This window comes from Castor canadensis, chromosome 9 (assembly GCF_047511655.1).
Source record: "Castor canadensis chromosome 9, mCasCan1.hap1v2, whole genome shotgun sequence".
Classification (NCBI taxonomy): Eukaryota; Metazoa; Chordata; class Mammalia; order Rodentia; family Castoridae; genus Castor; species Castor canadensis.
Genome location: NC_133394.1, coordinates 111,204,399 through 111,231,194, shown reverse-complemented (window position 1 = coordinate 111,231,194; position 26,796 = coordinate 111,204,399). Strand labels below are relative to the sequence as shown.

The window sequence follows — 26,796 nt, the reverse complement described above, 5'->3', positions numbered from 1 at the left end:
TTTGGGCTTCAACATAAGAATCTTAGAGAGACACAACACTCAGTCCTTAAGACACCCATATGTGGTGCTTAGCTGGTGACTTGAGGTTGGACTCAATTGATGATATGTACAGGAGCACTTTCATATGGCCTTTCCCTATGGCATAGACCTGTCTAGGCATGGCAGCCATGTTCAGAGGAGTATCCTAAAACAGTGTCCCCGGGGAGGCATTCCAAGACAATAGGTGAAAGCTACAATAGGGCTTTTTATGTCTTGGCCTTGGAAGTCACAAGTCACTACAATCATACTGTGTTGACTGATGCAGTTGCGTTTGGCCAGATTCAAGGGGGCGGGGACATGAACCCTACCTCTTAATGAGAGAAGTAGGAAAGAATTTATAGACACTTAAACAACTCCTGCCACACCCAGTGGTGTTAATCTTTCGGTATTCTTGAGCATGGTTAGTAGTTAGGAGTACTATGTTGTAAATTTAAAAATCAAATTTTCTTTAGGTTTAGCTTGCTTTTAGGTTTTATTGTTATATTTATAATGTTAGCAGTTTTTAATAATCAATTTTTAAAATCCTGAGTAATATTTGGTTATGTTTTTCAACCTAGATAAAAATGACTTCAAACAACTTAAACTATATTTATAAATACATTTGAATTATTTTTAAGTACTTTACTTCAGACATCTACATTGGCAAACAAAACCTTCAGAAATATTAAATCATTACCTTAAAATCTAACATACTAAATTTTTTTTTGGTGGTACTGGGATTTGAACTCAGGCTTCACACTTGCTGAGCAGGAGCTCTACCGCCTGAGCCACTCTGCCAGCCTTAGTATATTAAACTTATAAATATAGTGTAACTGAAGTTTTTTAATGTTCTAAGAATGAACACATATGTGAGATTTCAATTTAATGTCATATTCTAAATAAATTCCTCAGTTATATATTTCAAATTGCAGTGTAAGTTTACCACTCTAATGGACCAAATCCTCTTAAACACACATACGTTGGGTTTTAGTGTATATACTTTTTGTTTTAATAGTTTCAAATGTACCAAAAAGTAAAAATTAACATTTTGTTCTCCTTCCTTTATTATTCTCCCTCCGGTGTGTATGTTGTACTTATGTGTGTATATAACTTCTTTCTGAGTACTTTTCAAGAGTAAGCTGTAGACATATCCCTTTCCCCTTCAGTGCTAATTTCCTAAGAACAAAGCCATTATTTGACCTAACCACAGAAACACAGTATTATCAAAATCAGGAAATTTAACACTGATAGAATACCTACCCTAGGGTCCATATTCAAATTTCTTCATTTATTGCACAGATTTATTATTAATCCAAAATAGGATTTGATTCTTTTAGGTTTTTTTTTTTTTTGACAGTTAAGTATAAATCTTCCTTAAGTTTAACAATCACACATGCCCCTAAAGGAAGCCAAGTTACTTCCACAGGCGCCTGAGGCTACTTAGGTCCAGAGACTGGTCTTATGCAGTGAGAACGCCTTACCTCAATGGCCCCCTTTGTGCAGTAACTTTGCTAGAGCCTACAAAACTTAAACATCTTGGTCTCATAGCTCTCTTAGCCTATATCTGTGGTTGTTTGTACTGCTTCCCTGTATCTGGAGCTCCCACGTGGAGAATTAAAGACTTTTGACTTGAAGACACTGTGACTCTTCAGAGTCTCATTTCATAAGAGTACTGTGCACTCGAACTCTGGAGCTCTCACATGGCTTTGTCTGGCTTGCTGTTTTAATTTATAAGGTCGTTCTCCTCACTGGTGCCTCTCGGATTGTGTCCCAAGAATAAAAATTCAAGAAGTAAAATTCCTGGATCAAGGGAGGGGTATGAATATTTTTGAGTGGTTTATATAAAATTCCAAAACTTGTTCCCAAAAAAGTGATTTTTGACTTACATACCCATAATTGTTTGGCTGCCTTTTTCACTGCAGTCTTACCAACACTACATATTATCTACTTTACAGACTGTTAATTATATAATAAAACAGAATCTCATTTAAAATTATTTTCATTTCCTTGATAACTAATAAATTCAAATAGTTTTCCACATTTATTTACTGTGTATATTTTTGTTGATTAATTTGTTTATTCATGGCCTTATTTTTCTGCTGGTCTGTACATTTTTTATTGATTCATAGAAGTTCTTTACATGTTAGGAGTATTAATTCTTCATTTGTTATATATGGTACAAATATTTTTCCAGTTTACAACTTGAAATTACTGCATTGTAATTATACAAAATACATAGATCTTAAGTGTAGAGCTTAATAAGCTAACAAATGTATATAATCATTCAATACCCAAATCAGCCCTGATTGGTACAAAATATTTCTATTGTTCCAGAAAATTTCCTGTTGACAATTTCCAGTCAATTCCCACTCCATTCCTTGTCCCAGAGGCAATTACTGCTCAGCTCCCTTGCAAGACAGATGAGTTTTGCCTGTCATGAACTTGATTTACATAAAATTATACAACATATATTCTTTGGTACCTGACTTCTTTTGCCCAGCACACTGACTTTGAGGTTCACACATACTATTGAGTGTATCAATAGATTGTTTCTTTTTATGGACAAGTATTTTCCATTGTATAATTATATCAAAATCTGTTTATTTAGTCACCATTAGTGGACAGTTGGGATGCTTCCAAAGGGATTACTGCAAGTAAGGCAGTTATGAACATTCATGCACAGATATTTTGTGAACATATGTTTTCACTTATCTTGGGTAAAAACAATGGAGTGGAATTGTTGAATTATAGGTAGGTATAGATTTTGCTTTGTAAGAAACTATTATTTTCCAAAGCTCATGTATCATTTCTATTTTACCATCAATGTCTGAGTGGGCCAGATGCCTCACAGACCTGCCAACATTTGGCATTGTCGATTGTATAAAATTTTGGCCATTTTGGTAGATAGCGGTGTCTTATCATGGTTTTAATTTGCATTTCCAAAATGATTGTCAATGCTGAACATTTATGACTTGTTACTTAGTAGTAGTTTTTTTTTTTAAAGATTCTTCAGTATTTTCTACACCACAATCATTTTGTGTATGAGTAGTTTTTCTATCTTTTTTTTTTCTTTTTTTGAGACAGGTTCTTAACTATGTAGTTCAGGCTGGCCTGGAACTTTCCATGTTAACCCAAGGTGGTCTTGAACCCATGATCCTCTTATCTCAGTTCCATATGCTAGAATTATAGGAATGTACCACCATGCCCAGGCAAGTTGCTCTGGCTTAGTAAGCTTATGCTTGTTTTAAAAATTGAGTTGCAATAATTTCCTTTTATTAATAATTTGCAAAATTTATCTGAATGCATGTCTGTTGTCAAGGTTGTGGATTTGCAAATATTTTCTCCCCATCTATGACTAGCCCATTTCTTTTCTTTTTTTGTTACTGGAGATTGAACTCAAGGCTTCTCACATGCTAGGCCCTTGCTCCATCTATTAAGCCATGCCCCCAGCCCTTTTGTGTGTATTGTGTTTCTGAGAAAGGGTCTCCTTAACATTGCCAGGGCTAGCCTCAAACTTCAAATCTCCCTATTTCCATCTCCCAAATAGCTGGGATCACAGGTGTGTCCCACCATGCCTTAGTCTTTGTGAGCAGTCTATTAATTTTGCTAATGACATTTTTATGAGAAAAAGTGTTTTAAGTTTGATGAAGTTTAACCTATAAATCTTTTCCTTTATGGTTAATGTTTTTGGTGTCCCGACTAAGAAGTCTTTATTTACTTCCCATGTGTGAAGGTACTCTGTATTTTCTTCTATAAGGTTTACAATTTTTACTTTTTTATGTAAAAATGTATGCATACAATCCACTTTGAATTAGGTTTTTTTGGTATATGTGGTTTAGAAATTGAAGTTCCTTTTATTTCCGTGTGGATATTCAGTTTTCTTACACAATGTGATGACTTTCTTTTCTCTATTGAATTACTTTGGGTCTAAGTTATGGACTGTGAATTCTGCTGTAATTATTAACTTGTCTGTTCTTACGTCAATGCCATACTGCCTTGATCATTACAGTTTTAGAATAAGTATCAAAATAAGATAGTGTAAGTCTTCCAACTCTGTACTCCATTTCCAATTTATTTCAACTGCTCTAGGTCTTTTTCATTTTCACGTGAATTTTAGAATAAAAAGAAATTAGAAAGTGCTGGAAGCATAGCTTAAGAGGTAGAGCACCTGTCTAGCAGTGCACAGCCCTGAGTTCAACCCCAATACTGCCAAAAAACAAAAAGAAAAATTTACAATCAACTATGTTTCTACTATTCTTTGTTGTGTCTTACATAGTATAATTGATTAATGAATGCTTGTTTTATTTCCTTTTAGATTGAAAGTCTTAACTGAAGACAGTGGTTGTCATGTATTCAGTTAGGAGACAAAGCTTCATTCATAGGAAATGCTTAATTAGTACTCCTATGCTAATTAGGGTTGCACGGATGTGCATGACCTTCAGTTTGGATCCCAGCCCTGCTGTTTACTAACTATATAAACTTAAACTACTGAATCTCAGTGCCTTGGTATCGCCATTAAAGAAGCAGAAATAAAAGTGATGCTCCAGGAGAGGAACAGATTAATTAATGCACATAATCACTGTCAGTACTGAATCTGCATCATTTAAACAACCCAGGAAGGAATTTCCAAATTTGGAAATTATTTTATCTATTATTTTTCTACCCACAGTTAATGTCTTTCCTATTTTAACTTTTTTTTCCAGTTATTGATTATATTCCCCTTCAAAGTAATTGCATAAGTACAAGTAATTTAGGTAGAAGTCCTTGGGATGTGAACAAATTTCCACAATTCAGATGAGTGGAGGTTCTGCTGTTTCTTGGCTTTGGTTTCTTTTTCTTATCTATTCCAATTAGAAGAGAGCCACTGATATAAATGCCCTTTGGTATTGCGAGTTGTGATAATGGGAGTCCTATCATACAAAATCATTAAGAATAAAGTACAGTCTGCCTCTTGAAGTGTTCTCCTGTGATAGGGCTGAGCCTGCCCTCTAGGATGCACTTATCAACCCACAAACCAGCATTGCCATTGCTTCTAAGTCAGTATGTAACATTCTTTGACATTTCCTCCACATCTGTAGCTTAACAGTTCAATTCCTGAAAAGCTACTACCATCTAGTGTAAGAAAAATGGAAAGTGGTCCCGTCAGCTGTGATCAGGAGTTACTGTGAGATTTCTATCTCTTTGGCTCCCAGTGAGAAACACGGTCCCCAGGTCACACAATATTGTGTAATTTTGAACTAAACAGTGTTTGTTATTTGATTCTTACAGTTACTGTTTGTTTTTCTTCCCTAGACTGAAACCAGGGTTTCAGTTCCTGCTCTGAGTGCTGTTGCAACTCCAAGAACTGTAGACCTTGCCCACCCAAGAATCAAGTTAGAGGGTCTGTGCTATGAAAGAGAAAGAAGTGAACTGCCCATCCGTCCTGTAAGCATCACTGCCTCACCATCCCTCAGCTCTTTCTGGTTGCTCCTAAGGTGCTATTTTGCCTAACAAGGCATGGCCCAAAATGGCTGAAAAGAGAATCTTGCATGCAGTCTGTGGCAGAAAGGAAGACCTAGGCACATGATATGGAGAGAGGCAGAGGAGTTAGGGCAATGAGTTAGCAGGAGCTATGTTCAAATTCCCACCTCACCTCTAGTAGCCCGATAAGTTAGGACAATCTTCCTGAGCCTTAGTCATTCTGTTGACTGCAAAATGGTGTTTTCAGAAGACGATGGTCATTGCATTCCCATGTGGAAGAATCCAAGCAGAATGCATGGGTATAAATGGGGTTTATTAAAAGTTAGGAAAAGAAATGCAAAGGGAGCATGGTGGGGCGCAGGTGGAGCCCACCAGCAGAGAGAGAGTGCTTTTAAAACCTATACTACACCATGTGGAGGGCAGACCCAGGAGATTCCCACCTAATAATGAACAAGTGGGGAGGGTCATGGCTATTCCCAGTCAGGTTCTTGTGGTCTGGGCCATCCCCAGGTAACCTACATGAACCCCAAACTTTTCCTACTTCTAGCCTGCCTCAAATTCCCCTTGAGAGACATTATTCCAAAAAATTCCATTTTGGGGGTTGCTGAAGGGGGGGCAGTCCATTTTCAGTATCTGCTTTGAGCTGAAAGTGGTAGCAGACCCTATCTATAAAGGGAATTTTCTCTATTTCTTTCCCTTGGGGCTCATTTGGACATAAGGTGTTTGAATTATTGCCCACCATGGTTAAGGCTCCTCATGGAGATCTGGGTTGCTCATGGAGATCTCTTTCATTTGTAGAGATTGGCAGCCTTGTTGTCTCATGATTTGGGTCCTAAAAGCTTTTATTCTGGTAGAGATAAATCTGGCTGAGAAGGAATGACCCAAACATTAACAATGGTAGGAGCATCAGAAGGGGCCCTGTCAGGTATGGCAGGAAGGATAAAGTAATTTTGAGAAGTGACAGGGAGTCTTATGGTTACTTTACCTATAGGTATTTATGCCTATAGCTATTTTTAACTCTTAGATGGCCCTGTATTTTGGACTGTCGCTATAGTGGGTAGTTAAACACTGACCACATTAGGGGTCAGGTGTACTGGGGGCAGGTGTTAGTCAATTAGAGAGTAAACATTAATGAGTAAGGTCTGTGCAGAAAGACGACTCAACAGCATCCCTAAGCAGAAGTTAGACACCACTGAAAGTCATATTGCCTTTGTTTAAGCAGAAGGCCCTGGACAAAGACATGACTTTGCCTTTTGCCAGAAGCCTAGGAGGTTTAAATATTAGCGCACATATGTTAGAGCCCTTTTTAAAAAAACACTCAGCTTTGGTTACTTTTAGAGGTGTGGCATAACTGACTCAATCTGCATCTGGAGAAGTCCCCTCATTTGCAGTCTTTTTGAACTGTCTCAGGTGGCTGAATGCCCCTTGCTCCTCTGAGAAGTTGGGGGACGCTGACTGCTCGGGGATCGAATCCTCTTAAACTGTTTCTCTGAACAGTCATCTCTGAAGATTTTGCCAATTTGGGAGTTTTGTTCTTCTGAGCAGGAGTGCTTCTCCCAGAAAGTCAGATTTTGTCCCACCGAGGAGGGGAAGCAACACATCAAACAGATCAGAAGTCAGTGCCAAGGCAACCTTTTTGGCCAAATTAAGCAACAAAGAGATTTATTTAAAAATGGCTCTCAGGCTGGGCTTAATTAAATTTAATTGTCTGTCCTATAGGGGATGAACCAGCACCTGTAAATTGTTGTAAAGTGTCAGTAGGTAACAGTTATAAAGTTTTTACAAGGAAAATACAAAACAACCCCAATACTTAAGAATGACTGTGCTAGTAGATAGACAAGCACTTGTTGGAGTCATTTTTCATGGGCTTGCCTGTAAATGTTCCTGAAGAATCAGAACTGTAATGACAAAACTTAAAGTAACCATGGCTAATTATAACGTAAACCTTGAATTTTGGTTAGGTAAATTAGTGGTTGTCGGTAATGTTAATACAGTACTGACAACTAAGACCCCCAATTTTTCCATTGGTTAGGGGTGTTAGGAAAAACACCACTCACAAAGAAAGCTCACGAGAAAAGTCTCACGTCCATAGAGCAAAGTTTAATGGTAGGCCTGAACTGCCAGGCTGGCCGGGGGAAAGATGGCGCAGCAGTGAGCCTGGACCAGGTGTGGCTTTTATAGAAGGGGGAGGGTACGGAAGTTCGAGCATGCGCGGCAGTCTCTGGTAGGGGTGGGGCTGTCTTAGAGTGTGGGAATTTGTCCTTGGGAGTTTCTCAAGTGAGGTCTGAGGGTAAAATGGCCGTGGATTTAGAAATGGTGACATTATTATTCTATCAAGGGGAAGCAGTATTAATATTTTCAAATAGCCCCTGTGTTGATGCTTAATTGGATATAATCTAGCCAATGTCAGATAAAACAGTGCTTATCTGACAAACGGATGTCAGGTAAACCAACGTTGATCTAACAGAAAGGTGTCAGGCCTAAATGGCAGAACTTTCAGAATTTGTCGTGAAGAGCAGAAATGCCAAAGATCTTATTAGATAGAATGTACCTTAGATAAAAGATCTATAGCTATTTACATGTATACATTTTTAACTCTATAAATGATTTTGAAACATTTAGATACAAGGCACTAGCAGTATTTTTTTTAGTGTTATTATAAAAATACCGTAGGGTTTAGGCAGTATAAGGATAGTAAATAATTTTAATTGGGCCATGAAGAGAACTAGACATTTCATTTTTGGCTAGTAGGATGAAAGCATTTCCCAGTGCTTAAGGATACAACCAAGTGAATAAGTTGGCTTCTTTTATGCTGGCTGGCGGAAAGAGAGGGAAGGGAAGGAGGAAAATCCATTCATCCCTCCACCCCTGCACGAGAGCTCCTGAATGGAATTCCCTATAGTGGCTGGTGGAGAGTGAGAGAAAGGCAAAGGAAAGGAGGAAAGTTGCCCTTTTGGAAAGAGAAAAATGAGAACTTTTAAGCTCTGTGAAGCATCCTTCCTGGTACATTTTGAAAGCCTCAACACAAGTTGCTTTGACCTGTTTCCATCAGATGTCGCTAGAGGAAGCAAGTGGCAGAGTACTCTGTCTTTTGAGTCATCGGTTCTCCTAAGGGCCTGTCTCTTCCACCCCAGCATGAGGGGTATTTTGAGGGATGCTGATACCAAAACAGCCTTCCTATGTAGGAAGACAATCTGTTGATTGTTACAAGGGAAACATCTTAAAGTGAGCTTTTTGTACAACCAGTAAAAATTAACTATCAAATCTAAATCTCACCAAGGTAAGCTTGCCTGATAAAACTCATTGCTTGTGGTCAGTTTTTAGGCCATGGGATTGTAGTCAGTTTGTAAACTGAGAAAAATGGGAGAACACGTATATTTTTTAAATAATAAACCAATTAAGATTAATGTCTCAAATAATTAGATACAGAAACAGAGATAAGGGAATTAGCATAAAGTTAAGAGAGCCAATGACTGAGGGCCATGGCTTGAGTGTTGTTAAGAAATCACATCCTAGATGCTGATGTTAACTGACGGAATGACTTGGGACACACAGCAGGGTTGTTGTTGATCTGCATGTAGCCCCTGGAGCCCAAAAATAACAGGCTCAGTCATTGGGAGTTAATGACATGCATAATTTGGTATTTTAGGATTAATTACCTTTTTGTAGACTCTTAAAAACTTAAGGGTTTGGTTTTGGTAAAATTTTGTATCAGTCTGCAGCACCAAAAGATCCTGATAGTTGTTTTGATAAAACAGAAACCCATTTTTAAAAAATACACATTTGTACCTTAAATATTGATCTTAGAAAACTCTCTAGGCAAACTTTAAATTATAGCCAACTCAATTATACATATATAAACTTACAAGCTTTTAGATCTTGATTTGTATCTTAAAGCAAGCTTTGTAAAAACTGAAATTTAGATAACATCGTTTTTAATAAAAGTCTTAGCAACCTTATGCTTTAAAAGACTTAGGAAGAGAAGTAAATTAATTTCAAATTAAATAATAGCAATCTATGAGAACACATGGGTCAATAAACCTAATCATAAAAGAGTAAATGTAAATTATACTCATGATAGAATGAAACAGATTGAGATTATTGTTTATAAAAAAAACTTTTTTTTTTGGTCATGAGTCAGAGAATAGTTAGGCCTGGTTGGGATTAGAACTTTAGATAACTTTTGAGATAGTTGTCCACATTAACTTTATAAAAGCAGTTTGAGAACCATCCTAAAGACATATGAACACACACACACACACACACACACACACACACACACAGACATTATGACCTAGCCATGCCAAAGAATATAAACGTGAATAATGAGCTCAAAAAAGTAAAAATTAAGTGGCCTCAGTTGGTAGTAGACAAAGATGTACACAGAAAACTCAGAAAATGACACACAAAGCAATCACATTAATTTAGAGTGCACTCTTGTTAAACAAACCATTTCTTTTAGTCAGCTAGATTCCGAAGTAGTTCACAACAGATCTCCAATCCAAACACTTTACCCTTCATCCAGTCCTTAACAGACCAATCAGTAAAAAGAACATGTATAGAAACTATATTAATCTAGAGAATTTTAATCACATTAGTTATAATTTTCCTAGAGGATGGCAAGATGGCGTCACCCATGAGTTTCCTATTCCTAGGGAGTGGCAAGATGGCACTGGACATGTGGTAGCTTCATCATGGTGACAGCATTTCTTGTGATCACCTAGTCTTTCCAAAGGGTCTCTCAAATGGAACACAACACATGGAACAGAGGCTCAAAATAACAATCTGTTATATGAATAAAAGACCTCCCCCCTGAGACACAGGTGTCCATGAGTTAGGCATGCTAATGAAAAGACCAGATAAATTGAAGCAAGCTAAGGTGGGATTTGAAAGGTTTTGTTGCCTCTTTGGATGTGACATCATTTGATAGTTTTGGAGTATTAATCATAGGCTCTAGAACCTTTTTAAAAATACAATGTCCTGTTTTTTAGTTTTAAAGGCTTATCTGAATTTAGGATTATTAGGACTTGGGCAAATGGCAGTAAACCTTTAAGCTTTGAGGGGCTATGTTAGGGTCCACTTTACTCCAGGTGTTTATAATTAGATCTTGGGTTGCCTCATAAAACTTTGTTATTAGAAAGCTAAGAATTCAAATCCTGTAGAACCAGCCATTTACAGATCTACAGTTGGAAAGGACCTTAAACAAGTTTAGAATCTGACATACTACATTGAGCTATGGAGAACAAAGTTTTATAAATTTTAAAACAAAAATAATTAATTGTTAAAAATAAAGCCTCTAATTAAATTGCCTATTTTAAATGCTCTCACATAAAGACCCATTATTTTTAACCTCATGGCTTAAGTAAACCTAATTTTTAACCTCATGGCTGTAAGTAAGCCTAATTTTATCAGCAGAGAACAGTTAAGTTAGAGTGTTTTTAAATGTTTATTGCATTTTAGAGTAATAATTGTGATGGACAGCATTAATTAGTACTATTACATTCCCTTATCTCAACTATATATGTAAAACTCATATTCTAATGTAAAAAAATGACATTCTATCAATAGGATAAATTTCCCCTTTTCATTTTGCTTTAAAGTAAATGAATTTTAAATAAGTTACAATATTCTTTTTAAATTACAGATAAACTTTATGGGTGACCAGTGTCAAATCCTTAACTAAATGAAACTGTTTTTGATTTTAGAAAACATATTTAATGTAAGGAACTGCCAAACAGAGACCTCACCACGTGTAGAAGAGAAAGCTTTATTGGGGCACCTGGGCTGACTCTTGGGTTCAGAGTGCAGCAGCTCGGCTGAAATGGGTTATGGGTTTTATAGGAGGCCCATCTGGCAGAGAAGGGAGGATATCCTTCCTAAAGAACAGCAAGGTGTTGGCCTCTGTCAGTGATCACCAGGTGGAACGGCTCCATACATATAGCTAGTTGAAAGACAGGAAGTTTTCTGCGGTTTTGTAAGCAGGGGGATTTTGCAAGCAGTTGTTGGCCAGGGACCTGGTTTCAATGACAGCCTCGGGACTTTCCGCCCACCCGAAGCGGGTCAGGGACCTAACATTCCAGCCTTTTGTTGGTAATATGGGTACTGTTTGATCTAGCTGCTTCCTACTGAGTGGGGGCTTCGTTAAGAGGGGATCTGGCCAGAATTTGAGAGGTCCCCGGGAGTGGAGTTCCTCCTAGGCTTTATTTGCAGGCAAGGCCAGTTGTTGGTAGGCCAGAGAAGGTTGTAGTAGCATCGGGTGGAAGGTCTGTCTGCTGAGCTCCCCTAGGCAATCCTGGAGGCATCTAAAAAGGCAAGGGATAATAAGGAGCAGAGAGAAGATGGCTGCTAGAGGTCCCAGTTAGCACTGGGGAGAGGGTTTTTTTTGTCTTTTATTTTTTGGTGCTGGGATCGAACCCAGGGCCTCAAGCATGCTAAGCAAGCGCTGTACCACCGAGCTACATCCCAGCCCATCCATGTTAGCATTGGGGACCAGAACCCAAAGGGCTGAGCCTGTGTTAGGCTGGGGTATTGTTGTCTAATGTTGGAAGTGATTTTTTGGAGAGTTTTGATACTTTCTTCTACCTGTCCAGACTGACTTACATCGTAGCAGCATTCCCCTCCGAGGAACATACATGTACCTCCCTTTTCTGTGGTGAGCAGGTCTAGTGCTCATTTGTTTTGGAGAGTGACATCTGCAAGGGAGGAAAGATGGGCTTGGAGAAGACGTAAGGCTGCTGAAGATGTTTTCATTGAGGCTGCAAGTTGGTCACCCAGTCACTGAGAGAGAGAGATGCTGTGGCCTATGGCATCCCCGGAAAATGCCACAGCTGCAATCGAGGAAGTGAGGCTGATCCCAATTAAAACAGGGATAAATGCTGCTCTCCGGAAATGGTGGGGAGGTTGAGAGAGAGAGGGTTGGAGCAGAATGGCAAATTCATTATAGGTGTAGAGAGTTAGTTGTGGCACCACAAAGACTAGGACACAAGGACCTGGGGTACTAGCATTGACACAGTTCTATAACATGGACTGACACCAAAACAGATGGACTAGTAAGGGACTCCTGGGGGCAATAGTCACATTAGAAGAGCAGGCTAATAGAGAGGAGGTATCCTCCTTTGAGGTGCACCAGCAGGGTCCTGTTAATCCTAGAGAATGAAGAGGGATTGATTGGAGTCTGAGAGAGGGCTCTGGAGTGTGCAAGTGGTTTTATTGGGGATTATATTTGATATGAGAACCGATGTCAGAAGAGGTTTTTGTAAGGAGGCACAGATGAAGCAATCTGTTTTATAAGAGGTTTGGTTAGTGAAATTGTGAAGAAGAGAAAAGGAATCTTTTCAAATCTGGGACCAAGTGATTGGGTGGAGAGTTGCATCTTTAAGAGTTTTAACCTCCTTTTCTAGTTTTGATGAGCTTTCCTGTATGATGTCAATGGCAATGTCCAGGGAAATGCTGGGTGCCTGGTCATAGGTTCTTATTGTGGTGATCCTTTCCCGGGGGTCTATGCCGGTTCTGACATAAACCATGCCCTCCACTTGTCATCCCAGGAATCTGTGGTCTCAAATATTACCTGGCTGGACCCCACCTTTTTTAGACATTGACCTGGGAGACCATATTGCCTTTCAAACCATCTGGTACCATATACCCAGTGATAATTGCAGCTCCAATAAGGGCAGCCTCCCCAGTTGGGATCCCTGCAGTATTGGATGGTCTGGTCAGTCATGAGACAAAGATATTTAGGTGAGTTGTGTATGTCATTCCAGACCACTTCACAATTGGCAGAGCAGGCCTTCGATATATCAAAGGTAAGGAAGATAGAAGATTGGCATCCCTTAGTTGGACAGAAGGTGGAGTTAAGCAGAGTATGTGGGTTTTTATCAGTAGCAAACACCTTAAATTGCCAAGCATAGTGCACCCCTGGAGGGGAAGGGTCAGCCTGGGAGCTGGAAGATAGGAAGACAGAAAGGATGAGGAAGTTACTCAGGATTTGAAGGAAGTGAGGTTTTGTGAGAGAGGTGTATATGCGTGGGGCCCAGCAGTATGCAAGAGTATTCATCCTTAGGTGTAGTGGGAGAGTCTGAGGCTGGTGGGCAATATTTTATCCTTGAGAGATGTTGCCACTGGGGGATCTGGTTGAGCTTGACAGTGGTAGATGTTGTGAGGATGACCAGGTGTGGCCCAGTTCACCGAGGTCCCAGAGGAGTGGGTCAAAGGTCTTTCAGGAGGACAAGGTCTCTTGGTTGAACAGGTTAATAGGGCCCTCTGAAGGTTGAGGCAGGATCCTATCTGCATGCTCCCTGAGAAGTTGACTTAGAATATTAAGATAGGGTAGATAGTCAGCCAGAGGGGCAGGGTCTGTCGGGGGCAGATTACCCAAGAGAAATGGGTGGCCATACATGATTTCAAAAGGGCTTAAGAAAGAGGGGCCTTGGGGGGTGGCCTTGATCCAAGTCAGTGCCAGTGGCAAGAGCTGGGTAAAGGGTAAATGGAGCTCGATAGACAGTTTTTTAGATGCCCTTTATTTAGTCCATTCATTCTTTCCACTTTTCCCAAGGACTGGGAGTGATAGGGAATGTGTAAATTCCATGTTACTCCTAGAGTGGAGGAGACAATTTGGATCACCTTAGAGATAAATGCTGGGCCATTATCTGACTGTAGGATCTGGGGTAGTCCAAATCGGGGGATAATGTCCTTGATTAGATGGGTAGATACCACTTTAGCAGATTCCCTCATAGTAGGAAAGGCTTCTACCTGCCCTGAGAAGGTGTCCACCGGAGTTAATAGATACTTTTGTTTTTTGTGGGTTGGCATGTGGGTAAAATTGACCTGCCAGTCTTCTCCAAGTATAGAGCCCCGGAGCTGGTGGGCTGAGAAGGTTGGGGGTGGTTTGAGACCACCCTGAGGAGAGACCTGGGCACAGGTGGGGCATTCTTGAGTAATTTAGTTATAAGAGACGTGAGGGAAGGGTGAAAGAATAAGGGTTGGAGAAAGTGAAGAAAGGGCTTAGCACCAATGTGAAGGGTTTTGTGGATGGCCTTTAGGATTTGTTTGGCCTGTGAGCCAGGAAGGATAAACTTTTCATTCAGAAGGAGCCATCCTGATCCTGATGTGGCTCCCAAGTTGGTGAGCACACTCTTCTGGAGTATATGTAGGGCTGACTCTTAGTGAGGTTATGAAGAGGACCAAGGGAGGAGTCTGAGTGCTGGCCCTCTTTGCTTCCTTATCTGCAAAGGCATTACCTTGGGCTATGGGCTATTTCTGTTGTTTCTGGCTGGTGTCCCTTGCAATGGATAACTGCCACCTTAGAGGGTAGGTAGGAGGCTTTGAGTAGTTGAAGGATCAGTGTCCCATTGGTAATGGGAGTTCCCTTAGTGGTGAGGAAGCCCCTTTCTTCCCATAAGACTGCATGGTGATGTATAATGTGATAAGCATAGTCAGAGTCAGTGTAAATGTTGGCTTTTTTGTCTTTAGCTAAAGTGAGGGCTCTGGTCAGAGCTATAAGTTCTGCCTTTTGCGAAGTGGTGCCCCAAGGGAGAGGGGTAGATTCAATAAATTCCATAAGGGATTTTAAATTCCATAAGGGACACTACAGCCCAGCCTGCACGTCTCTTGCCTTCTGAGTCTAGTGAGGAGCTGCCATCTATGAACCAGGAGACATCAGGATCAGGTAGGGGTGATCAGGATAGATGAGGTTGACAGTGTGTAAGAGTTTCTAGAGTTTCTAAGCAGGAGCGTTTTAAGGATGTGCCATCAGGAAGCAAGGTGGCAGGATTAAGGGGAGGGCAAGTCTATAGGGTAACATCTGGACTTTCTATAAAAGTGAGATGGAAAAGCTGAAATCTCAAGGGAGACAGGTTGGAGAGACAAGAGGTCAGTCAGTTGGTGGGGGGATAGGACAGTTGTGGGTCTCCCCAAGGTGAGTTTGGAGGCTTCCTGGATTAGCAGGGCTGCTATAGCCAAAGCACGCAGGCAGGGCTGCCAGCCTTTGATAACCAGATCAAGCTGTTTGGATAAGCTGGCTACAGGGGCAAAGGTGGGACCCTTCATCTGTCCCAGCACTCCTAAGGCCATTCCTCCTTGTTCAGTGACATACAGTTTTGAAAGGGTCTTCTAGATTTGGGAGAGAGAGAGCTGGGGCCTGAAGGAGGGCCTGTTGGAGTTTGAGAAAGGGAGTTTTAATGGGTTTGGCAGGGTCGAGGAGCTCAGTTAGAGACCTCCTTGCAGCCTCATAGAGAGGCTGGGCCAAGAGATCAAAATTGGGAACCCAGGTCCTGAGATAGGAAGGAAAGTACTTCTCCTTTTGTAGATGGGACCACTAATGTTCTTATGTGGGCCTTACAATCTACTGTAATTGTTCTGGAAGCTGGTGTAAGGAGAATGCCCAGGTATTTTACCTGAGGCTGGGGAGAGTTGAGCTTTTGAGGGTGAAACACAATAGTCCCATTGTGCTAGGAAATTGAGTAATAAGACAGTATGGTTTTGAGAACTGGTGAGAGTTGGGCTACAGAGGAGGAGATCATCTGCATACTGGAACAGAGTACTAAGTTGGAGGTCAAGTGTGGATAGGTCCTGTGCCAGAGCACTGCCAAAGAAGTGGGGCCCATCCTGGAAACCTTGAGGAAGGACTGTCTAAGTTAGCTGTTGGGCCAGTTCTGAGGCCGGGTCCTCCTAAATAAATGCAAGAAATTGTGACAATCTGGGTGGAGGGGGACAGTGAAGAAGGCATCCCTGAGATCAAGAACAGAAAAGTAAGTGGTGTTTGTGGGGATACGAGATAGTAGCATGTAGGGAATGGGAACCACAGGATGGGTAGGGAGTATAGCTGAGTTAATGATTCTTAAGTCTTGAACCAGTCTATGTGACCTGTTGGGTTTTAGGACAGGGAGGATGGGGTGTTAAATGGACAATGTGTAGGCCTAAGAATTCCCTTATGTAGGAGCTTGTCAATGAGGGGCTTTAAGCTCCACCTATGTTTAAGAGAGATAGGGTATTGAGGTCTACTTGGGTGTGAGTTGGGGTCTTTAAGATATATCATGACTGGTATATGGTGGGAGGTGACGGAGGGGGAGGAGATATCCCAGACAGTTGGGTCAATGAGATCAGGGGCAAAGGGAAAGAGTTTGGGGCTGGCAAAGGAGGACAGTTTCTAAGTACCATCAAAAAAGGGACATAGGCGTGGCCCAGTGTGGTGGACAGGGGTCTAAAGAAAAAGGTGAAGTGAAATTTGGAGAGAAGGTCCTTTCCCAACAGAGGAGTGGGGCAGGAGGGCAGGATAAGGAAAGAATGTATAAAGGAAAAACCTGATATATGACATGAGAGTGGACCAGTAGCTTTTGGCTGGTGGAAGAGACTGTCCACCCCCACCATGGAGATCTGTGAAGGATAAAGCTTACCTGAAAAGTCACGTAGCACTGAGTCAGTGGCCTTCGTATCTATTAAGAATGAAACTGGCCTACCTGCTACTTGGACAGTTACCCTGGGCTCCTCCGAAGTGATCTTGAGGGGGGCCAAGGTCCCAGGGCTGCATCAGTCTTCTGCAGCCAGGCCCAAGAGATCCATGAGGCCTTCTGTCTAATGGGAATGGGGATGGAAGACTGACCTACCTTGTGGAGGCAAAGAGGGGCAGCTGACCCTCCAGTGTCCATTCTGGCCACATTGTGGACAGCGTCCTTGTGGCGGGTGAGGTGAAGGGCAGTTTTTTGCCCAGCGTCCCATCTGGTTGCATATGAAGCAGGCCCCTGGAAGCATGCATTGTCTGGCCCCTTTTGAAGACTGAGGGGGTGGCCTCAGGGCAGCTGCCAAGAGCTGGGCCTTATGGTGGTCTCGGGCCTCCTCCTGGTTGTTAAATACCTTAAATGCCATTTTCACAAGATCTCCTTAGGGGTTTTGAGGGCCATCCTCTGCCCACTTAAGTTTTTTTCGAATATCAGGGGAGGATTGAGAAATAAAGTGGGAGTTGAGAATAAGCATTCCTGCCCTTGAGAAAGGGTCAAGCTTAGTATAGCGGGTTAGGGTTTCTGTCAGGCGTCCCAAAAAGTCGGTGGGGTTTTCAGTTGGATGCTGGATAACTTCTCTAAGTTTATCAAAATTAACTGCCTTGTGGGAAGCAGATTGTAGCCCTGCAAGGAGGCAGGTGAGCATATAATTTCAGGCAGTCAGCATGGAGGGATCTTGATAGTCCAAATGTGGGTCCTCACGTGGCACTGCCATAGATCCCACTGGGAGAGTGAGATCAGTGCAATGTACATCATCGGCATGTGCCTGGGCCGCCAGCCAAACTCTTTCCTTCTCATCTGAATTTAGGGTAGAGGAAAGGATAATATATATGTCATGCCAGGTCATGTCATATGCTTGGGTTAGATATTTGAATTCTTTAATGTAGGAGGCTGCATCATTACAGAAGGCACCAAGCCTTTTTGCTATCTGTGAGAGATCAGTCATGGAAAAGGGCACATGGACTCTAATAATACAATCAGCTCCCACCACCTCCTGGAGATGGTATAGATGGGCTGGCTGGGTTTGGGAAGAGGTGTGGGAATGCATATGAGATGCTGGCAGAGAAGAGAAGGGTGAGGGTGTAGGAGGGGCCAGGGGAGATGTAGATTTGGCAGGCTGGGGGGGCGACAGCACAGGGTCAATAGTGACCATCTTGGAAGGGGAATATGGTGGTGGGGGTTTAGATGAGCCGGCAGGGGATGAGGGAGGTGGTGGGTCAGAGCAGTAGGAGGATGGGGTAGAAGAAGAGGTCGGGGTGGAGGGTCAGCGAGAAGAGAAGCTGGGAGGTGGGTGGGCCAAGTCGGTGAGGTCACAAGTAAGGGAGGAATCTTCTGAAGGGGGGGTCAGTGGGAGGGAGAGACACAGACTTTGAGGGGGCATTGTCATGGGCGAGAAGAATTTGGAAAGTGTGGCAAGATTTAATAAGGGAGGGTCGAGATCAAAGATAGAGAAAAGCTTGGACCATTTGCCGTTGTGGTGGCAGAAGTTGTCCAGGTCAGTAGGATGTGGAAGTCAAAAGTGCCATTTTCAGGCCATTGGGACTGATTATCTAATTTGTATTGAGGCCAAACGGTATTACAGTAAAAGATTAGACGCTTGGGCTTAATATCTTGTTGGAGACCAAGGTCCCCAAGTGAGTGGAAGACATCCCAAGGGAGTGGAACTATGAAATTTAGAGTGTGTGGTCCCCATGGTGTAGTTGGAAGAAAAGAAAGAGAGAGTAAGAGAGGGGTATGTGCCTTGGTGAGTTTACTTGTCAGGCCAACATAGATCTCGGTCGAGGTCTAGCCTCCCTTATGTGACTCAGGCAAGGAGAGCAGAATCATCCAGTTGCTGTTTGGTCAAAGTAAGCTGGAGGGGACTGTCGAGCTCTCGCTCTCTGTGGAGAAAAAGAAGACAGAGAGAAGAAAGAGAGAGAGAGAGAGGAAGAAGTGTCACCAGAGTGAATTCCCAGAGGTGGGTATCTCCGACCTGGGTCACCATTCCACAAGAAAGCCCAACCGGTTAGACAGGTGTCCCTGTGGTAATTGTTGGGTGCCCTGGCAGGTGTAGGAGGTGCACCTGACATAGCACTACAAAACAGATAGCCCCAAGAAAGGTGACACTTACTGAGTCTGAGAGGAGTACGGTAGGTGGAGAGCAGTAGGAGGGAGTCTAGTGGTGGGTGGGAGAGCCAGCAAGGCAAAATGGTCCAGGGTCCGCAGTCTGTAGGCACGTGGGGTCAGTTCAGCAGTCTGGGTCTGGAAGAGGGCAGGACACAAAAGCCAAGGGACTAGCCCAGGGCAGGGGCATCCTGTTAACCTCTCTCGGGTTATACCAGATGTAAGGAACTGCCAAACAGAGACCGCACCATGTGTAAAAAAGAAAGCTTTACTGGGGCACCTGGGCTGACTCTCAGGTTCAGAGTGCAGCAGCTCGGCTGAAATGGGTTATGGGTTTTATAGGAGGCCCATCTGGCAGAGGAGGGAGGGTATCCTTCCTACAGAATAGCAAGGTGTTGGCCCCTGTTTGTCAGTGATCACCAGGTGGAAAGGCTCAATAGTACAGCTAGTTGAAAGACAGGAAGTTTTCTGCAATTTTGTAAGCAAGGGGATTTTGCAAGTAGCTATGGGCCAGGGGACCTGGTTTCAATGATAGCCTCAGGACTTTCCACCCTCCCCAAGGGGGCCAGGGACCTAAAACCTAAGAGAATTTAAACACATTTAACATTTAAAGACAGTAACAATTAACATCACAGCTACACAGATGTAGGTACGCAGCAGTAACAAATATCAAAGTCTTTAGAGTTCTTGTAAATTTATGAAGACAGTGCCAGTTCCCCCAAATAGACTTGTTTTTTTATTGACCAACTATTTGTCACTTTGTATTAAAAATATAACTTTAGCCCTGTACTTTTGCATAGCATTTAAATGAATAATAAATTTTATAATCAATTATCTTGATAAAACATAAAGTCTCTTCTATAAGCCAGTTTTTTAGCAAGCGTTACTAAGAACAGCATATCTTTTTATTTGTTTATTTATTTATTATTCATATGTGCATACAATGCTTGGGTCATTTCTCCCCCCTGCTCCTACCCCCTCCCTTACCACCCACCCTACCCCCTCCCTCTCCCCACCACCCCCTCGATACCCCACAGAAACTATTTTGCCCTTATCTCTAATTTTGTTGAAGAGAGAGTATAAACAATAATAAGAAGGACCAAGGGTTTTTGCTAGTTGAGATAAGGATAGCTATATAGGGAGTTGACTCACATTACTTTCCTGTGCATGTGTGTTACCTTCTAGGTTAATTCTTCTTGATCTAACCTATTCTCTAGTTCCTGGTCCCCTTCTCTTATTGGCCTCAGTTGCTTTTAAGGTATCTGCTTTAGTTTCTCTGCGTTGAGGGCAACAAATGCTAACTAATTTTTTAGGTGTCTTACCTATCCTCCTATCTCCCTTGTGTGCTCTCCCTTTTATCTTGTGATCAAAGTTCAATCACCTTGTTGTGTTTGCCCTTGATCTAATGTCCACATATGAGGGAGAACATACGATTTTTGGTCTTTTGGGCCAGGCTAACCTCACTCAGAATGATGTTCTCCAATTCCATCCATTTACCAGCAAATGATAACATTTCGTTCTTCTTCATGGCTGCATAAAATTCCATTGTGTATAGATACCACATTTTCTTGATCCATTCGTCAGTGCTGGGGCATCTTGGCTGTTTCCATAACTTGGCTATTGTGAATAGTGCCGCAATAAACATGGATGTGCAGGTGCCTCTGGAGTAACAGTCTTTTGGGTATATCCCCAAGAGTGGTATTGCTGGATCAAATGTTAGATCGATGTCCAGTTTTTTAAGTAGCCTCCAAATTTTTTTCCAGAGTGGTTGTACTAGTCTACATTCCCACCAACAGTGTAAGAGGGTTCCTTTTTCCCCGCATCCTCGCCAACACCTGTTGGTGGTGGTGTTGCTAATGATGGCTATTCTAACAGGGGTGAGGTGGAATCTTAGTGTGGTTTTAATTTGCATTTCCTTTATTGCTAGAGATGGTGAGCATTTTTTCATGTGTTTTCTGGCCATTTGAATTTCTTCTTTTGAGAAAGTTCTGTTTAGTTCACATGCCCATTTCTTTATTGGTTCATTAGTTTTGGGAGAATTTAGTTTTTTAAGTTCCCTGTATATTCTGGTTATCAGTCCTTTGTCTGATGTATAGTTGGCAAATATTTTCTCCCACTCTGTGGGTGTTCTCTTCAGTTTAGAGACCATTTCTTTTGATGAACAGAAGCTTTTTAGTTTTATGAGGTCCCATTTATCCATGCTATCTCTTAGTTGCTGTGCTGCTGGGGTTTCATTGAGAAAGTTCTTACCTATACCTACTAACTCCAGAGTAGTTCCTACTCTTTCTTGTATCAACTTAAGAGTTTGTGGTCTGATATTAAGATCCTTGATCCATTTTGAGTTAATCTTGGTATAGGGTGATATACATGGATCTAGTTTCAGTTTTTTGCAGACTGCTAACCAGTTTTCCCAGCAGTTTTTGTTGAAGAGGCTGCTATTTCTCCATCATATATTTTTAGCTCCTTTGTCAAAGATAAGTTGCTTATAGTTGTGTGGCTTCATATATGGGTCCTCTATTCTGTTCCACTGGTCTTCATGTCTGTTTTTGTGCCAGTACCATGCTGTTTTTATTGTTGTTGCTTTGTAATATAGTTTGAAGTCAGGTATTGTGATACCTCCTGCATTGTTCTTTTGACTGAGTATTGCCTTGGCTATTCGTGGCCTCTTGTGTTTCCATATAAATTTAACAGTAGATTTTTCAATCTCTTTAATGAATGTCATTGGAATTTTGATGGGAATTGCATTAAACATGTAGATTACTTTTTTGGAGTATCGACATTTTTACTATGTTGATTCTACCAATCCATGAGCATGGGAGATCTCTCCACTTTCTATAGTCTTCCTCAATCTCTTTCTTCAGAAGTGTATAGTTTTCCTTGTAGAGGTCTTTCACATCTTTTGTTAGGTTTACACCTAGGTATTTGATTTTGTTTGAGGCTATTGTAAATGGAATTGTTTTCATACATTCTTTTTCCGTTTGCTCATTGTTAGTGTATAGAAATGCTAATGATTTTTCTATGTTGATTTTATATCCTGCTACCTTGCTATAGCTATTGATGATGTCTAGAAGCTTCTGAGTAGAGTTTTTTGGGTCTTTAAGGTATAGGATCATGTCATCTGCAAATAGGGATATTTTGACAGTTTCTTTACCTATTTGTATTCCTTTTATTCCTTCTTCTTGCCTAATTGCTCTGGCTAGGAATTCTAGTACTATGTTGAATAGGAGTGGAGATAGTGGGCATCCTTGTCTGGTTCCTGATTTTAGAGGGAATGTTTTCAGTTTTTCCCCATTAAGTATAATGCTGGCTGTAGGTTTGTCATATATAGCTTTTATAATGTTGAGGAACTTTCCTTCTATTCCTAGTTTTCTTAGAGCTTTTATCATGAAATGATGTTGGATCTTATCAAAGGCTTTTTCTGCATCTATTGAGATGATCAAGTGGTTTTTGTCTTTGCTTCTGTTAATGTGGTTTATTACGTTTATTGATTTTTGTATGTTGAACCACCCCTGCATCCCTGGGATGAAGCCTACCTGGTCGTGGTGAATAATCTTTTTGATGTGTTGCTGAATTCGATTTGCCATTATTTTTTTGAGGATTTTTGCATCAATGTTCATTAAGGAGACTGGCCTATAGTTCTCCTTTTTGGAGGTGTCTTTGCCTGGTTTTGGGATAAGTGTAATACTGGCTTCATAAAATGTGTTTGGCAGTTTTCCTTCCCTTTCTATTTCATGGAACAGTTTAAGGAGGGTTGGTATCAGTTCTTCTTTAAAGGTCTGATAGAATTCAGCAGAGAATCCATCAGGTCCTGGACTTTTCTTTTTGGGGAGACTCTTGATTGCTGCTTCAATTTCATTTTGTGTTATAGGTCTATTCAGGTGATTAATTTCCTCTTGGTTCAGTTTTGGATGATCATATGTATCTAGAAATCTGTCCATTTCTTTTAGATTTTCAAATTTATTTGAATATAGGTTCTCAAAGTAGTCTCTGATGATTTCCTGGACTTCCATGGTGTTTGTTGTTATCTCCCCTTTTGCATTCCTGATTCTACTAATTTGGGTTTTTTCTCTCCTCATTTTAGTCAGGTTTGCCAGAGGTCTATTGATCTTGTTTATTTTTTCAAAGAACCAACTTTTTGTTTCATTAATTCTTTGTATGGTTTTTTTGGTTTCTATTTCATTGATTTCAGCTCTTATTTTTATTATTTCTCTCCTTCTATTTGTTTTGGGATTTGCTTGTTCTTGTTTTTCTAGGAGTTTGAGATGTATCATTAGGTCATTGATTTGGAATCTTTCAGTCTTTTTAATATATGCACTCATGGCTATAAACTTTCCTCTCAAGACTGCCTTAGCTGTGTCCCATAGGTTCCGGTAGGTTGTGTTTTCATTTTCATTGACTTCCAGGAACTTTTTAGTTTCCTCTTTTATTTCATCAATGACCCATTCTTCATTAAGTAATGAGTTATTTAGTTTCCAGCTGTTTGCATGTTTTTTGTCTTTACTTTTGTTGTTGAGTTCTACTTTTACTGCATTGTGGTCAGATAGTATGCATGGTATTATTTCTATTATATTTGCTGAGACTTGCTTTGTGCCCTAGGATATGATCTATTTTGGAGAAGGTTCCATGGGCTGCTGAGAAGAATGTATATTGTGTAGAGGGTGGATGAAATGTTCTGTAGACATCTACTAGGTCCATTTGATCTATTGCATATTTTAGATCTTGGATTTCTTTATTGATTTTTTGTTTGGATGACCTATCTATTGATGATAATGGGGTGTTAAAGTCTCCCACAACCACTGTGTTGGCGTTTATATATGCTTTTAGGTCTTTCAGGGTATGTTTGATGAAATTGGGTGCATTGACATTGGGTGCATACAGATTGATGATTATTATTTCCTTTTGGTCTATTTCCCCTTTTATTAGTATGGAATGTCCTTCTTTATCTCGTTTGATCAATGTAGGTTTGAAGTCTACTTTGTCAGAGATAAGTATTGCTACTCCTGCCTGTTTTCGGGGGCCATTGGCTTGGTAAATCTTCTTCCAGCCTTTCATCCTAAGCCTATGCTTATTTCTGTCAGTGAGATGAGTCTCCTGTAAGCAAGAAATTGTTGGATCTTCTTTTTTAATCCATTTTGTCAAACGGTGTCTTTTGATGGGTGAATTAAGTCCATTAACATTAAGCGTTAGTACTGATAGGTATGTGGTGATTCCTGCCATTTAGTTGTCTTAGTTGTTTGAAGGTTTGATTGTGTGTACCTAACTTGATGTTACTCTCTACTGTCTTGCTTTTTCTTATCCTGTGGTTTGGTGCTGCCTGCCTTTTCATGGTTAAGTTGGATGTCACTTTCTGTGTGCAGGATCCCTTGCAGAATCTTTTGTAATGGTGGCTTTGTGGTCACATATTGTTTTAGTTTCTGCTTATCATGGAAGACTTTTATTGCTCCATCTATTTTGAATGATAGCTTTGCTGGGTAGAGTATCCTGGGGTTGAAGTTATTTTCATTCAGTGCCCGGAAGATCTCACCCCACGCTCTTCTTGCTTTTAATGTTTCTGTTGAGAAGTCTGCTGTGATTTTGATGGGTTTACCTTTGTATGTTACTTGTTTTTTCTCTCTTACAGCCTTCAATATTCTTTCCTTAGTTTCTGAACTTGTTGTTTTAATGATGATATGTCATGGAGTAGTTCTATTTTGATCTGGTCTGTTTGGTGTCCTGGAGGCCTCTTGCATCTGTATGGGAATATCTTTCTCTAGATTTGGGAAATTTTCCGTTATTATTTTGTTGAATATATTACGCATTCCCTTTGCTTGCACCTCTTCTCCTTCTTTGATGCCCATGATTCTCAAGTTTGGTCTTTTGATGGAGTCGGTGAGTTCTTTCATTTTCTTTTCACAGGTCTTGAGTTGTTTAATTAATAGTTCTTCAGTTTTTCCTTTAATTACCATTTCATCTTCAAGTTCTGAGATTCTGTCTTCTGTTTGTTCTATTCTGCTGGATTGGCCTTCCGTTTTCTTTTGCAGTTCTGTTTCGTTCTTTTTTCTGAGGTTTTCCATATCCTGGCAGTTTTCTTCTTTAATGTTGTCTGTTTTTGTCCTGAGTTCATTTATCCGTTTATTCATTGTGTTCTCTGTTTCACTTTGGTGTTTATACAGTGCTTCTATGGTTTCCTTTATTTCTTCTTTTGCTTTTTCAAATTCTCTATTTTTATTGTCTTGGAATTTCTTGAGTGTCTCCTGTACATTTTGGTTGACCCTATCCAGTATCATCTCTATAAAATTCTCATTGAGTACTTGTAGTATGTCTTCTTTTAAATTATTCTTGTGGGCTTCATTGGGTCCTTTGGCATAGTTTATCTTCATTTTGTTGGAGTCTGGATCTGAGTTTCTGTTCTCTTCATTCCCCTCTGGTTCCTGTACTAATTTTTTGCTGTGGGGAAACTGGTTTCCCTGTTTTTTCTGTCTTCCCGTCATTGTCCTTGGTGTTGTTACTGTCCCTGTACTGTGTCCAATTAAGTATTTTCTAGCTTGTAATAATAACAATGGTAATATTTAGAATGGAAGGGTGAGCTGAGATGGAAAGCAAGAAGTTAAAGAAAAGGGGAAAAGAAATATACAGACTAGAGGGAGAAAGCAGAACAAGGTATCAGACAAGAGAGTTTCAAAGGTATAAACAGGGAATGTTAGTGTACTAATCGACAGTAAGCTGAACAGACATTAGACAGACAGAGAGAGGATTGAAAATCAAAGATAAAAAAAATAAAAAATAAGTAAATGAAAGAAATATCTATATAAAAAATGAATTAAAATAAAATGGAAAATAGAAAATTAAAAAAAAAAAAACCCAAAAAACTTCCAAGTTTATATGCAGTGCAGTTTCAGTCTTAATAATTTGGGTGTCCGTCTCAATCTCCAGTCCTGGAGTTGGTGCCTCAGATGTTGTTCTGTAGTTGTCTCATCGAAGGGGATGCATAAAGTAGAACAAAACTACACACACACACACACACACACACACACACACACACACACACACAAAGCCCCACCAAGTGTCCCAAGTTCAAATGCAATACAGTTTCAGTAAGTTTTTCTGCTTGCAGGTGTAATTCGGTTGTTCTCTCATCAAAGGTAGGGAGAAAAAGAAAAAAAAGCGTCTGGAGACAGTTCTGAGAGTGGTATCTGCAACTGTGGCTTGCCTGCCTGCTGCTCTCAGCCTGTAGCTAGTGGTGTTATTTATGCAGATCTCTGGGGTGAGCTAGCACTCACCTGGTTGCACAGGCTTTGTTTGCTCAGAGTTCTCCTGTGCGGGAGCCTCTGCTACAGGCTTTCCCCTTTCCAAGCACTGGGAAAGGTGACACTGCCCCCGCATTGTCAGGCCTGCATGTTTATTTACAGTTCTTGTGGGAGGTGGGTCTTCCCGCCTCTCCTCTGAAGTTTTCCTCCCACTGCCACTTTCAGAAGCTTTCCTGCTCCTGCTTACTGGGTGGTGCTGCTGCTCCTGCTGGCCGCCATGTTTATTTACAGTTTACGTGGGAAGTTCGTCTTTCCTCCTCTCCTGTGGAGTTTTCCTCCCTCCTCCACTCTCACAAGCTTCCCTGCTCCTGGTTGCTGGGCGCGCGCCCCGCTCCCGCCAGAGCCTCTCCGGCCCCCCGGCTTGTTTATTTACAGTCCCGGGAAGGATTCCCTTCCCCCAATCTTCAGCGCTCAGGGCGCCCCACCCTCTTTCCAGC

At 41.0% G+C, this 26,796-nt stretch overlaps 1 protein-coding gene across 2 annotated transcripts in view; it reads left to right on the top strand.

Annotated features, from left to right (window-relative positions):
• Positions 1–26,796, top strand: part of Spmap2l (sperm microtubule associated protein 2 like) — an 87,715-nt gene that overhangs the window by 50,884 nt on the left and 10,035 nt on the right. For both annotated transcript variants that reach the window (XM_020181781.2, XM_074042186.1), the window contains one exon: positions 5,311–5,442. In XM_020181781.2, coding sequence (XP_020037370.2) covers positions 5,311–5,442 — 132 coding nt within the window. The remainder of the gene's footprint in view (positions 1–5,310; positions 5,443–26,796) is intronic.